Below are 10,652 nucleotides of genomic sequence, written 5' to 3'. Positions count from 1 at the left end.
AGATAGGAGACAAAATAGAAAGTTTTTCGCTGCAGCGAGAATGAATTTCGCTGCAGCGAAATTGTTACCCAGAAACAGAAAGTTTTTCACTGCAGTGAGAACCAGTTCTGGTGAAAGGTCCTCAAACTCGAGAGTTTCTCGCTGCAGCGAAAACAGAGCAACAAGAGAAACATTTTTCCTCACTCAACAAAAAACCATCCTGCTAAACTAACAAAATCAATATAAAACTCATGAACATTCTCAAAGTACAATGTGTCAAATTTCACATATATGTCAACCATATATCACATTCATGAGCTTTCATTTTATAAATCTAGATATGCATAATTACATAGACAAACATCGATATCATCATAATCACTCCCGGCTCATGTACATCCCCCCACATTGTGCACATAGCAGGCACCATCATGTGCATCCCCCCACATCGTGCACACGGGCACTATCATCATCTATCTCTCATGCCACCACCATCACGGGCATGTGCATTCTCCACCTCGTGCACACACACGGTTACAGTCATTATATACAATATCATTCATCATGCACAACACACACACACACACAGACACATATATATATATATATATATATATATATATATATATATATATATATATATATATATATATATATATGCACTGTCATAAATGGTACCATTGTGTGACAAATGTAACCATGCATGAGCTGGGTGAGATGTGCTGTCTAGCTATGTGCACGGTGTGGTGGGATGCACATGAGCTGGGTGAGGTGTGGTGTCTGACTATGTGCACGATGTGGTGGGATGCACATGAGCTGGGTGAGATAAAATGTTTTCTGGAAATTTCCTCTTTTTTCGATTTCATGATAAAAATGGTTCCTTCATCATGAAATGATTTAATAACCAAGGGTTTAATGGAGGGATTTTAATAAGAACTTGAACTTAGTTGCATTGTTTTCAAAATGTGCATCATGATTTCTAAACCTTCCTTAAAGTTGTTTGTTCCCTTCCTATGTTCACTCACTGAGTTTGTACTCACGTTTTTAAAATTCATGTTTTAGGTTTCCTGAGTTAAAGGTGATTGGATCCTAGGACAATGTGCTCCTCCCTATACATTGCTCGGTAGGTTTAACGTGACACTAAGTGTTATCAATCGTGCCCAGAGTCACTCCGCTGACGGTTAAGGTCTAATTATGTGTATACGAATATTTAATATGAAACATTAAGAATCATTTGTTAATCTATTTATGAATATATTGGTGGATGATGCCGTTATGAATGTATGATTGGGTTTTAGGAATTGTTTTTAAAGAAACAGTATTTGAACATTTCGAGCTTTGGATTCTAAAAGAATATGATTAATATATAAGATCAATTAAGTAAGCTTGCTTGGGCTTAGTGGGCTGAGCCCATTTGGCCTTTGCGCCAGTCATGGCCCGAAAATTGGGCTGTGACAAATATGTCATGTCATAATTTATTATGACATGTTAATGTCAAGTGACATAGAATGACAAGTGTTATTTTGGTTAACAATAGTGAGCCAACCATTAGTTATAAAAACTTATTTGATTCAAAATAAAAATACAAGAGTTTGATTAAACGAATTAAAAGAATAAAGATTTATTTGAATTTTTAAAATACTTTAGAGATTTTTTAAGTAGTATGAATAGAATTTTTATTTAATTAAAAAGAAAGAAAATGATTATTCATTCCTAATTTAATTAAAAAAAATAGGATTATTATTCTATACATGGACACGACAGATCACAAATAATTTTAGATATATAATTGTCAAATATTTTTGTAATTATTAGTTAATTTTTAATTTTTTTATAAATATATTCTAATAGGACAAATTTCAACCTTTTAGCCTCCCCGGTGAAGTTAAAACTCTATGATGCAAATAAAAGAGAATTTTTTAAGACACTATATTGGCTAGTATAGAATTGCTTTACCTGCATTTTATAAAGTTATTGTTATTGGACTTTAGGTTAAGTCATTGGGCTGCCAATAAAGACTTATATTTGCTGAAAACAGCTTTCACCTCTACAACCGGCTTATTCCTTGGTCAATGGATGGCGTATGTGTCTATTGCTTTTAGCCTTTGGGCTTTGGCCTTCGACTTAAGCTTGTCTAAATCCGACACGAGTTTTTCTTTTATTTTGACAAATGAAGATTTGAACTCAAAATATATTAAATTAAATGTTCAGATCTTAATCATGATTTGACTTAGTGATAATCCAATGATCACTAATTTAATACGATATGTCATAGTAGATTGTAGATGCTTTTTTTTTAGGTTGAATTTGAACTAATACGAATATGTACGGCCTTACTACGGACAAACAATTAAGCTTACTCTAAATAATCTATAATTCGAATCGACTTAAATATGAAATAATCTGAAATTGAACAACTTGAAAAACTTATCCGAAACAATAGGTACTTAAATTGACTTTACTTTAAAAGTCAATAAGTTAACATGAAATGATTCGATCCTAAATTACTTGAATCTGAGTAATTTTAATGTCAATCTGGATAGATATGAATTTGAATTGACCTGAACTCGAGATGATCTGAATCCAAAATGACCCATACTCAAAATGACTCGGATTCTCTTTGCCTCATGATGAATCGACCAAACCCTACTCAGCTCACTCAATTGCCTTCTTTAATGTAAATAATTGTATGAGAGTTTAATTGATTGCAATAAAAGAATTAGGCTCATGACAAATTTAATAGATCTGTCATTGTACCTTATAACATATATATATATATATATTATTTACACCCAATTAAACTTTTTTATGTGCATAAAATCGTTGATGTTGTTAACTCCCTTTGTCAACTAAGATGGAAATGCCACGTTGCTTTGATGACGTGGTTTATATTTCATCAAATAGTTAAAATATATTGAAAATGAAAAGGCAAAGAGAAATAAAAAGTAATAAAGAAATGTTCTTAAATTTCAATGTCAACATGTTACATGAACAATTTTCATATGTCATCGTTGTCATGTGGCAAAAAGGTTCATGTCGGCATTTAGCTAATGGAGGTTACCATTTTTCATCCACATGAGCGCTTCATTAGGTATAACTTAGAGAGGGTAAAGCTGATCCGAACCTTAAAAAGCTTGCTTGACTTGCCCAAACTTGAACTTGATCCAGTTAGATTTGATTTGATTAGAAAAAGTCAATGACTCGAATCAGGTATAACTTGAAATCTAAATGATTTAAATTCGAATTGACTTAAATTTGAAGTGACCCAAAATTAAACAACTAATCTTAGATATCTCAAACTTTCTTTTTTAAAGGCTGGTATTCATTCATCATAAATATCGTCAGTATTCATTCATGATATGAACCTGAATAACTTGAATATTAAACTTGAACGACCAAAATTTGAAATGACCTAAACCTTAGCTGATTTAAACTAAATATGAAATTTCGTTCAACATGAGATAAATCAATCGAAGTAACTCAACTTGTCCCCAGTTACTCTTCTTATTATAATAATTGCACGAGGTTCAAAAAATTGTAATAAAAGAACATAGTTTAAATGATAGAATCAATTAAGTTAAGAAGATTTTTTTTCATATTTAAGTCAATATAAATTTTGAATTTTAAATATGTACGTAGCCATATTAGTTTTCTTTTGTCTTTGATATATAAAAATTTGAACTAAATGAGAAAAGTCTTTTACTATCCCACACAAACATATCTTCCAATTCAATTATAGTATTAGGTTTGATACCAAGTCAAGCACCCTCCAAAATATTCTCCTATCTGTTTTGCTCCACATTTCCATGCACGTCCCCCCTAGCATCGAACTCCGTCTCTAGTTACAATTCTTCAATGATTTAATTCCACACGTGATTCCCATTTTGCGTTCATATCAACTATAATTTTATAATTATTGAACTTCAGACGTGTATTGTGTCCTAATCCATTTGAATTCTAAATAGAGTCACATGGATTTCACACCCATGAATACTTTAACATGAATTATAAGTGAAGTAAATCCCAATTTTCTCAATGATTTCTATCACAACCAAGGACGAAATGCCACGTCAGAGTTTGAAGACAGATGGCGAAGTGTGATTGGAGAGTGAGGACTAGGTATGAGAGAGTAGAAAGTGAGTGTTCTAACCGAATGACTTGGGCAGCGTAGACCAAGAGAGTCCCGCTCCTTCGTTCATTTTGGTCGTGTTTAGAGTTGAATGTACCCCAAATACACTAACCAAAACTTGTTATTTTAGGAGGGAATAATTTGTATATATATATATATTTACTTACAAACTCTCACTTCAGCTGTTCATTTTGTGAGTATTTACCAATAAACAACCAAAGTAAAATTGAATACTAAAGAAAACAAGAAAGCAATCCATTTCCAAGACAAAAGCTATATAACAAGTCCAAAAGTTTTGAAAAGAGTAGCAACGTGCAACGAAGAAGAAAAGGAGAGAAAGATGGTGGACAAGGAGAACAGCTTGCAGGAAATCAAGAGCGAGAACGTCGACCTTGTAAGCATGTTACCTTTGTTTATTTGTTTAGGTTTTAGCATTTGGGGTATACTGACATAATATGTTCCATAAAGTTGGAATTGCATGTTTAAGTTTATGATTTGCTTTTCCCATTTTGCCTCCTTTTCTTTCAGGTGAATCTTTCCTGAGCACACACACACACACACACACACACACACATATATATATTCTGTACTATACTGTGAATTATGTAACACCAGATTCAATTTTGTTTTTCATGGCTTCTGAGTTTTCATTTTGTGCTACTTACTATTAACTGTTGATTGTCTTTAGTACTACTGCTCATTGCATGCATGTCAGCATATTATTTATTTAATGATTGAGTTTGTAGTTTGAAAGGAAGCATTTTCTTTCTGTTTTTTTTTTCTTTTAAAAAAATTTAACTATTGAAAATTAATATTGGGTATATGCATCTTTAAGGGGTGTTTGATTGTTAATTAATAGAAACGGTATTTTGTGTGTGGTTGTAGGAGCGGATTCCCATTGAAGAAGTGTTTGAGCAGTTGAAATGCACAAAGGAGGGCTTGACAAGCGAAGAAGGGCACAAGAGGCTGCAGATCTTTGGTCCAAACAAACTGGAAGAGAAGAAAGTAAATAATGCTAATCTTAGGCCTTGTCTTTCCCCATTTTGATTCTCTCATTTAATGAGGACAGAAACTGATTATTGTTGAGCAAATTTTTAACAGGAAAGCAAGTTTCTAAAGTTCTTGGGTTTTATGTGGAATCCTCTCTCTTGGGTCATGGAGATTGCTGCAATTATGGCTATTTGTTTGGCAAACGGAGGAGTATTAATCGCTATCTATCTATCTATCTATATATCTATCCTTGCAATTGTTTCCAGTTAGATAAACAATCTTTAACTCAACGAAAAAAATGCAGGGCAAACCCCCAGATTGGCAGGATTTCCTTGGAATAGTGGTGTTGCTTCTTATAAACTCCACCATTAGCTTCATCGAAGAAAACAATGCAGGCAATGCTGCAGCAGCACTTATGGCTGGGCTTGCTCCAAAAACCAAGGTGCTTAAGAATATCAATAATTGGCTAACGCAACACAAGCATGCTGTATATATATATATTGAAAGATTAATATTACAATTGCACCTATGATAGTTGCACTGATGTCTCCTTGCATGTATGAATGATTAAAGGTCCTAAGAGATGGAAAGTGGTGCGAGCAAGAAGCTGCAATCTTGGTACCGGGAGATATCATCAGCATCAAGTTAGGAGATATCATCCCAGCAGATGCACGTCTCCTTGAAGGTGATCCACTCAAGATTGATCAGTCTGCCCTAACTGGTGAGTCTTTGCCAGTAAGCAAGAACTCGGGGGATGAGGTATTTTCTGGTTCTACTGTCAAGCAAGGTGAGATTGAGGCCGTTGTTATTGCCACTGGCGTACACACCTTCTTTGGAAAAGCTGCTCACCTTGTTGATAGCACCAATAACGCAGGGCACTTTCAGAAGGTAATGTGGCAAGCTAAATTTAAATAATTTGTGGCAAAGGAAGAAATATCATAACTATATAACTGCATTAGGAGATCCTATATCGATATTGTTAAGTTTGAAATTACAGCTGTTCTTCACTTTGTATCTGATGTACACTGGATGGTGATTGTTTGATCAGGTGCTGACAGCAATTGGAAACTTCTGCATATGCTCAATTGCAATAGGAATGGTTATTGAGATACTGGTGATGTATCCAATCCAGCGTCGCAGGTACAGAGATGGAATTGATAATCTGTTGGTGCTTCTCATCGGAGGGATTCCAATTGCCATGCCAACAGTTTTATCCGTGACAATGGCCATTGGATCTCACCGGCTTTCGCAACAAGGAGCTATCACTAAGAGAATGACAGCTATTGAGGAAATGGCTGGAATGGATGTACTCTGTAGTGACAAGACTGGAACACTTACTCTCAACAAGCTTACTGTAGACAAGAGCATGATTGAGGTTGGTCTTTAAATTAAAGACATAAATAAATAGAGAATAGGGATATTTTAATGATTTAGGATTCAAAAGCAGTAATTAAACATAATATACTTTAAAATATGGGAGCCAATCAAAGAAATCATATAGTCGTTGGGAAACATAAATCATTGACCATGAAAGTGAAATTTCAGGTGTTCATAAAGGATGTTGACAAGGACATGCTTCTATTACTTGCTGCTAGGGCCTCTAGGGTTGAGAATCAAGATGCTATTGATGCCTGCGTTGTTGGAATGCTTGGCGACCCCAAGGAGGTAAATCATTCTTTGCTTGCATATGTCAACCCCTTCCATATTTTTGTTGACTCCTTTCACTTTAGGAGCTACAAAGCTTTCTGATCATGGCAACTACTTGCCTCAGAGAGCCTGTTTGTTATATTTGATCATTCTGGCCTATATCTCATATTAATGAAATGCAATAAACATCACTTTTTATTTGGTTTTACAGGCTAGAGCAGATATCACAGAGGTGCATTTCTTTCCCTTTAACCCAGTCGACAAGCGTACAGCCATGACATACATTGACTCTGATGGCAGTTGGCATAGAGTTAGCAAAGGTGCACCAGAGCAGGTAAAGGATCAGCAGGATCTTATGCCCAAGTTTTTTTCTTATATTCATAGTTTTTTCTGCTTCTTATTTTTACCTGACATCTCTACCAGATTATTTCCCTCTGCAACCTTCGAGAAGATGTGAAGAAGAAAGCACATGATATCATTGATAAGTTTGCTGACCGTGGACTACGTTCTCTTGGTGTGGCTAGACAAGTGAGTTTGTATGCTATTTTCTTCATAACTATTTCATTTAAGAAAAAATGAGAAGAAAAGCTTATTGTCGAATAAACTTTTTGATTTTGTAGACTGTGCCAGAGAAAAGTAAAGAGAGCTCAGGAGATCCCTGGGAATTTGTGGGTCTTATGCCTCTCTTCGATCCTCCAAGACATGATAGTGCAGAGACAATTCGTCGTGCACTCCATCTTGGTGTCAATGTCAAGATGATAACTGGTGATCAGCTAGCTATTGGTAAGGAAACTGGTAGGAGGCTTGGCATGGGAACCAACATGTATCCATCATCAGCTCTCCTTGGCCAAAATAAAGATGAGACAATTGATGCAATCGGTGTTGATGAGCTTATTGAGAAGGCTGATGGCTTTGCAGGAGTTTTCCCAGGTAATTGAGTTGACAAGCTTTTTGTTCCTGAAATTATGGTATCTTCTTTTTATTACTTGAGCTTCAGTGTGCCTGATTCTTAAGTTTCTTGTTATCCCTAAGGAAAATTGGTAAATAGTTCCTTCTTAGGATGTACACTCCCATGAAACATTTTATTGGCTTGTCACATCTTGATTTATTTCGATTTTCACTAGTGTGGTAAGCAAGACCACATGATAATTAATTTCTTCAAATGGGATTTCATTTTGGTGCTACCTTGATAGTTGTTTCATATAGCTAGTGTGCTAAAAAAACCAGTCATTATTGTCCTAACTAATGAATACCATTCAGAGCACAAATATGAGATTGTGAAGAGGCTACAACAAAGGAACCATATTTGTGGCATGACTGGAGATGGTGTGAATGATGCCCCAGCTCTTAAGAAGGCAGACATAGGAATTGCAGTTGCTGATGCAACTGATGCAGCTCGGAGTGCATCAGATATAGTCTTAACAGAGCCAGGGCTAAGTGTGATTGTGTGTGCTGTTTTGACAAGCAGAGCAATTTTCCAGAGAATGAAAAACTATACCATCTATGCTGTCTCTATTACTATCCGCATCGTTTTCGGTTTCATGCTCCTTGCTCTTATTTGGAAGTTTGATTTCTCACCTTTCATGGTTTTGATCATTGCCATTCTCAATGATGGAACAATTATGACCATTTCCAAGGACAGGGTTAAGCCATCTCCCATGCCTGACTCATGGAAGCTCAAGGAGATTTTTGCCACTGGCATTGTCCTTGGCGCCTACCTTGCTTGCATGACTGTGGTTTTCTTTTGGGCTGCTCAAGAGTCCGACTTCTTTTCTGTAAGAAAAAACTCTTTAGATTCTCCTTAAAACCATTTAAAGTATCAGCTAAAGGTTGATAACAATTGCAGGATAAGTTCGGGGTAAGATCCATTAGGAACAGTCATGAGGAACTTACAGCCGCCGTCTACCTTCAAGTGAGCATTGTGAGTCAGGCACTCATCTTTGTCACTCGCTCTCGGAGCTGGTCTTTCATTGAACGCCCTGGTCTCCTGCTCGTCACTGCCTTCATTATAGCACAACTGGTGAGTTCTATAAAATTTCAGTCCCAACTGCTTGACATCATTACAGAATTTATTTTACAACAACTGACCGGTATATTTCTGCGGTTGAACTTTTTGAGGTGGCTACCATACTTGCTGTTTATGCAAACTGGGGGTTTGCAAGAATGAAAGGCATTGGATGGGGTTGGGCTGGTGTTATTTGGATCTACAGTATAGTTTTCTACATCCCACTTGATATTCTCAAGTTCTTTATCCGATATTCTTTAAGTGGAAAGGCCTGGGATAATCTGCTTCAGAATAAGGTATGTAAATCATTTTCTTGGTGAAAACGGAGAATGAGTGCTGTTCCTTCTTGATAAGTTTTCCACTATATTAACTCTCCCTCTCATGATGCACTTTATATGTAGACTGCTTTCACAACAAAGAAGGATTATGGAAGGGAAGAGAGGGAGGCAAAGTGGGCCACAGCTCAACGCACCCTTCATGGCTTGCAGACTTCCGGATCAGTAGATATCTTAAATGACAAGAACAGCCACGAAGAGTTGTCAGAGATCGCTGAACAAGCCAAGAAACGTGCTGAAGTTGCAAGGTAATGGTCACTAGTGATTATGATTTTTTGTTTTACTAGCTTGTTCTATTCTTGGAACAGTCTTAACATCATTTATGTCTACATCTTACTTACTAGGTTGAGGGAGTTTCATACACTCAAGGGGCATGTTGAATCAGTTGTGAAACTCAAAGGACTTGACATCGATACCATCCAACAACACTACACTGTATGAGAAAGACGGGACTTGACCATGAGAAATTAGCAGACATCCAAAGTTTTCTCTTTATTGATTGGTTCTGTAATAGCAAAATGTAATGTTTAGCATGGCTTTTCCTACTAATTAAGTTACCAATGGGTTTAACCAATTGGAATTTCATACAGCAGAAGCTTGTTCTTGTCAGCAATCAATCTAATTAAGAAAAATCAGTTCTTCCATTTCTTCCAAATGATAGAAGGAATGTTCATTAATTCCAATTAGTTTTTGTTCCTTCTGACACCCCCTTAAGTTTTGATAATTTTCCAGTACTTTTATTTCTTTGTATTTTCTTTTTTGTTGTCAATTATGAGCACTATTAAAATTAGCAAATTAACAGTACATAATACCATTTGCGAAGGAATAATAAAAGGTTATACAATTTGAGCTTAAGACACAAATGTAAGCAAGCAAGACCCCCCGATGAATCCTTGGATAAATGAAAAACAAAATGCAATCTGCAAACTGTGTCAATTTGATAGACACATTTCAAGGAAATTTAACAAGCTTATCAAATTGAAAAAAATGTGCATCTTGATTATCTTGCATGAAGTACAGTCCTACTATTACTTTAACAAGCTCAATCAATATCCATGAGGTGAGGCCCTGAATAATGCATTGAACATAAGACAGTGGTCTTTGATTTTTGTTAGTTCACTTACAGGAACAAGATTAAAATTGAATCAAGGCACACAGGGNCAAGGCACACATAAAATATTATTCAAAGCCAATGAGGGAGTCAAATTGATTGTGCCTACATGTGTAACAAAAGCCTTGGCATTATTAGGCATTTGATCAAACATATTATGCACTAGTCTTAGTGAAATAAAGTAGTTTATGAAATAGTCTACATGATCAGAAGCACCAGCGTCCACTATCTAGGTATCATGCTTGACCATGATAGAATCCAAGTGTTGTGACTTAATTAGAGGAATATGGCATAATATTTGTAAAAGCTCATGAACTATTAAAAAAAATCCATTATTCTATTGCGTTTAATCAAGTCTCTATAGTTTTATTTTGAGTCAAATAAGTCCTTATGATTAATGTTTGACTAAATATCATTAATCAAAATGTCACTTGTCATTTTTACCCATTTGGTGTT

At 35.6% G+C, this 10,652-nt stretch overlaps 1 protein-coding gene across 1 annotated transcript; it reads left to right on the top strand.

Moving 5' to 3' along the window:
- Positions 4,449–9,690, top strand: LOC18595399 (plasma membrane ATPase). The gene is made up of 15 exons (XM_018122610.1): positions 4,449–4,502; positions 4,994–5,113; positions 5,210–5,308; positions 5,403–5,540; positions 5,672–5,986; positions 6,147–6,473; positions 6,644–6,763; positions 6,957–7,079; positions 7,169–7,273; positions 7,366–7,675; positions 8,006–8,520; positions 8,592–8,765; positions 8,864–9,046; positions 9,152–9,333; positions 9,430–9,690. The coding sequence occupies exons 1-15, from the start codon at positions 4,449–4,451 to the stop codon at positions 9,524–9,526; spliced, it is 2,862 nt and encodes a 953-aa protein (XP_017978099.1). The 3' UTR covers positions 9,527–9,690.

Source organism: Theobroma cacao, chromosome 6, assembly GCF_000208745.1.
Source record: "Theobroma cacao cultivar B97-61/B2 chromosome 6, Criollo_cocoa_genome_V2, whole genome shotgun sequence".
Lineage (NCBI taxonomy): Eukaryota > Viridiplantae > Streptophyta > Magnoliopsida > Malvales > Malvaceae > Theobroma > Theobroma cacao.
Note: the sequence above shows the minus strand (reverse complement) of the source record. Positions and strands in the feature narration are given on the sequence as shown.